This window comes from Lampris incognitus, chromosome 11 (assembly GCF_029633865.1).
Source record: "Lampris incognitus isolate fLamInc1 chromosome 11, fLamInc1.hap2, whole genome shotgun sequence".
Classification (NCBI taxonomy): Eukaryota; Metazoa; Chordata; class Actinopteri; order Lampriformes; family Lampridae; genus Lampris; species Lampris incognitus.
Window position 1 is genome coordinate 55,783,443 of NC_079221.1, and position 5,000 is coordinate 55,788,442.

General features: G+C 54.2%; 1 protein-coding gene across 1 annotated transcript in view; it reads left to right on the forward strand.

Annotated features, from left to right (window-relative positions):
* The window catches only part of ccdc80 (coiled-coil domain containing 80), a 30,429-nt gene that overhangs the window by 668 nt on the left and 24,761 nt on the right, over positions 1-5,000 (forward strand). Inside the window, 3 exon segments of the mRNA XM_056289451.1 lie at positions 1-442; positions 1,215-1,412; positions 4,262-4,734. The exon segment at positions 1-442 is cut by the window's left edge and continues 668 nt beyond it. Coding sequence (XP_056145426.1) covers positions 1-442; positions 1,215-1,412; positions 4,262-4,734 — 1,113 coding nt within the window.

The following is a 5,000-nucleotide window of genomic DNA, read 5'->3' on the forward strand; positions in this document are numbered from 1 at the left end:
GACTTTCAGGCTGATCAGAGCAACACGTTCTCCGCCAGGACAGGAGCCGTGCAAGGCAGAAGAGGGAGGGGAGCAGGGAGAGGAGCGGGCGGACGGGTAGGCGCCATGCTGCAGGACGAGGGCGCTCCGGGTCCGGGAGGAAGGGGTAGACTCGGCGCCGGGTCTCCGAACCTCCTGGCCAGTTTCGCGGGGAAGAACCGGCTCCTGGTGATCTCGGCTCCTCACGACTCGGACGGATACTACCGGATGATGATGTCACTCCTCAAACCGGAGGTGTACTGTGAGCTGGCCGAGCGCCACGTGCACCAGATCGTCATGTTCCACCAGGAGGGAGAGACGGGAGGCAAGGTGAGGAGGATCACTCCGGAGGGGAAAGTGATGGAAGAGCCTCTGGATACCGCCCTCATCCCCAGACTCATGAGCTTCCTCAAGATGGAGAAAGGTAACCAGCGGATGAGGCCAGGTCCTCAGGTGTCAACAGTGCTGCCGCTGCCCCATTCGTTACGTTCACCTCTGGTTCCGCTTATTCAGCCTCCAGTGGGGTTTTACACCCGAAGCAACAGGTGAACGTAATTAACGGAACACCAGCAGCACTTTTGGCGCCTGAGGACCCGATTGGGGACCACTGGTTGAGTTGATTGACAGTTTGAAGAGTATGCATTGGCGTCTGGGGGTCTTGATGGTACGTTCAAACCTCCTGGCTGTTTTCTCTTCCTCAAATGAATGCAAACCATTGTAGGAGAGCTTGTGAGACTGTGTCACGGGTGTAGTAAAGGGGGGTCAGGTGGGTCGTTCCGTCTACACCGGAAAACCAAAAGGGTCAAAAAAGCTTCAGGAGTGTTTGACAGGATCAAGCACCTTAGGAACAAACTAAGTCTGAAACATCCATCGTCAAGCCTTCCTTCCCCAAAATTGCACATGTTAGCCGCCTATAAAGTGACGCGTACCTGTGGCCGCAGAAGGTCAAAGGCCGGCGTGCACAAGGCATTAAAAGGTTGATTTTTGTAAGAAATACGAAAGACCTCCTCCTGTGTCTTGATGCATGCTCAATAATCCAGGTAAGGAGGTCACAGGAAGTTGTACCAGTTCATCTGGACACACAGCGTTTATTGGAAGAAACGTCGTGTCCGGATGAACTGGTTCAACTTCCTGTGACCTGCTCCTGTGTGACCATCATGTAATCCTCCATTCCCGCTCGTCTGTTTCCCATGTAGGGAAGTTTGGGATGGTCCTGCTGAGGAAGACCCTGCAGGTGGAGGAGCGGTATCCGTATCCGGTGAGGCTGGAGGCCATGTATGAGGTCATCGACCAGTCACCCATGCGCAAGCTGGAGAAACTCCGGCAGAAAGGCTTTGTCCAGAAGTGTAAAGGAGCCGGCGTGGAGGGCCAGGTGGAGGAAGGGACTCTCCCAGGTGAGATGGGAATGTGGCGGGAATACCGACTGACGTCATTACAGTCCCACTTACCTCGGTCTGCGTTACACAGCGGCGTCCCGTTCGTGAAATGTTTTCCCGCTCACACGTGTGAGGGAATATTTTAAGTCTCGGTTTTGTCTCACCGACACAAACGAAGTCTGGCGGTTATTTCACCTCCTCCCAAATGTGGAGGTTATGCAGAGGCTCTACATCTTCTCCGGGAGAGACATTAAAATATTCCATCAATGTATAACAACACGTGTGTCGGTGGAGGAATTTTAGTTGGACGGGTTTCTGTTTGCAGACACCACACCTTTTAAATCTACCACCTAGTGTCTGAAGTCTAACACCACCCGGTCAAGTTAACTATCTGGACTGACTGACGAGTGAAATAATCCACTCACTCATATGGGATGGTGACGTCATCTTCTCAAGAAATCTGCTTTGGAAAGTCCCAGCAGCATTTTAAAACAAGACATGTTCTGCCTTGAAGGGGTGTGCATAAGACTGACACGACCCCATCATGACCATGACACCACCCCGTCATAACCATGACACGACCCCGTCATCACCATGACACGACCCCATCGTGACCATGACATGACCCCGTCATGACCATGACACGACCCCATCATGACCATGACACGACACCATCGTGACCATGACACGACCCCGTCATGACCATGACACGACCCCGTCATGACCATGACAAGACCCCATCATGACCATGACACGACCCCGTCATGACCATGACACGACCCCATCATGACCATGACACGACCCCATCGTGACCATGACACGACCCCGTCGTGACCATGACACGACCCCATCGTGACCATGACACGACCCCGTCATGACCATGACACGACCCCATCGTGACCATGACACGACCCCGTCGTGACCATGACACGACCCCATCGTGACCATGACACGACCCCGTCATAACCATGACACGACCCCATCGTGACCATGACATGACCCCATCGTGACCATGACACGACCCCATCGTGACCATGACACGACCCCATCATCACCATCACATGACCCCATCATGACCATGACACGACCCCATCGTGACCATGACACGACCCCGTCATCACCATCACATGACCCCATCATGACCATGACATGACCCCATCGTGACCATGACACGACCCCGTCGTGACCATGACACGACCCCATCGTGACCATGACACGACCCCATCGTGACCATGACACGACCCCGTCATCACCATCACATGACCCCGACCATGACACGACCCCATCATGACCATGACACGACCCCATCGTGACCATGACACGACCCCATCGTGACCATGACACGACCCCGTCATCACCATCACATGACCCCGACCATGACACGACCCCATCATGACCATGACATGACCCCATCGTGACCATGACACGACCCCGTCATCACCATCACATGACCCCGACCATGACACGACCCCATCATGACCATGACATGACCCCATCGTGACCATGACACGACCCCGTCGTGACCATGACACGACCCCGTCGTGACCATGACACGACCCCATCGTGACCATGACACGACCCCATCGTGACCATGACACGACCCCGACCATGACACGACCCCATCATGACCATGACACGACCCCATCGTGACCATGACACGACCCCGTCGTGACCATGACACGACCCCATCGTGACCATGACATGACCCCGTCGTGACCATGACATGACCCATCATGACCATGACATGACCCCGTCGTGACCATGACATGACCCATCATGACCATGACACGACCCCATCGTGACCATGACACGACCCCATCGTGACCATGACACGACCCCGTCATGACCATGACACGACCCCGTCATCACCATGACACGACCCCGTCGTCACGACCCCGTCATGACCATGACACGACCCCGTCATGACCATGACACGACCCGTCATGACCATGACACGACCCCGTCATGACCATGACACGACCCCGTCATGACCATGACACGACCCGTCATGACCATGACACGACCCCATCATGACCATGACACGACCCCGTCATGACCATGACACGACCCCATCATGACCATGACACGACCCCGTTATGACCATGACACGACCCCGTCATGAACATGACATGACCCGTCATGACCATGACATGACCCTGTCGTGAGCATGACATGACCCGTTATGACCATGACACGACCCCGTCATGAACATGACATGACCCGTCATGACCATGACATGACCCTGTCGTGAGCACGACAGGGTCATGTCATGAAGATGACATGACACCTGTCATGTACATGAATGATTCTTCATGTTCATGACAGGTGTCATTCAGTCAGTTGTGTCGTTTTTAATAGAAAGTTGACATGGTGTAAGATGTCTGTTTTCGAGCCACAGACATGCTACAACAAAGACATCTTAAGCAATGTCTTCTTTGTATTAAAAGTGACATAGTTGACCCAGTGACACTTAATGACAACAGTCATTAACATTTATAAAAGTTCCTTCATCTTCATGACAGATGTCATGTCAGTTATTCCCAACCCTTCAAACAAACTGTGACTGAAACTTTTGAGGGCGGCAAGGTGGAGCAGTGGTCAGCGGGGTCGCCTCGCAGCAAGAAGGTCCTGGGTTCGAGCCCCGGGGTAGTCCAACCTGGGTGGGTCGTCTCGGGTCGTCCTCTGGGTGGAGTTTGCATGTTGTTGGGGGCTTGGGGGCCCTGTGATGGCCTGGTGGTCTGTCCAGGGTGTCTCCCCGCCTGCCCCCCAATGACTGCTGGGATAGGCTCCAGAGCAGGCTAGCGGTTCAGATAATGGATGGATGGATGAAACTTTTGACTCTCTCTCTCCCTCTCTCTCCCATATAGGGGGCGCTGTAGATGCACCAGTTTTGAGAAAACTGGACCGGAAAGAGTTGATTAGGAAACCAATTAGGAGACCAACACAGGCTACTACTACAACAACAACAACAACAACGGCTGCTACGACGACGACGACGACAACAACAACGCAACCGACCACAACAACCATCAAGACCACGACCAAACCCACCACCACCACCACCAGGAGGACCACCACCACCACCACCGCTAAGCGGCCCACCACCACCCTGAAGCCAACCAAGGCCTACACCACCCCAAACTGGCCCCCAGCACCCAGGACCACAGCGGACCCCTACAGCCACAGAGAAAGAGAGCGGTACCCCAAAACCACCCCGGCTGGAGATAACCACACCGACAAGGAGGGCAGAGACCCACACAGCCACAAACAGCCAGGCCTCACGCCCGCCTTGAGCAAGCCCTCCAAGAGTAAACCCACGAAGAAGAACGGAGGCCAGAAGGTGTGTTGTTGTGTTAGCGTGCGCCTTTCTTCCGTTAGCCGAGACGACGTTTTGACACCACGTGGTCTCACAGATGTGCATCACATCTGTTGGGCGTCGTTGTTGTGGACGGAGTGGTAGAGATCATCGCGTTAAGTGTGTAACTGGAAGTAGCGTTACGTATATTTACATCATATCCGAGGTGTCTCTAGAGAAGCCGTTTCACTCGGCCGCCATCTTGGAACGGGTGTAGCTACTGGCCGCTGTTCTCGCCAGTGAGGATTTGA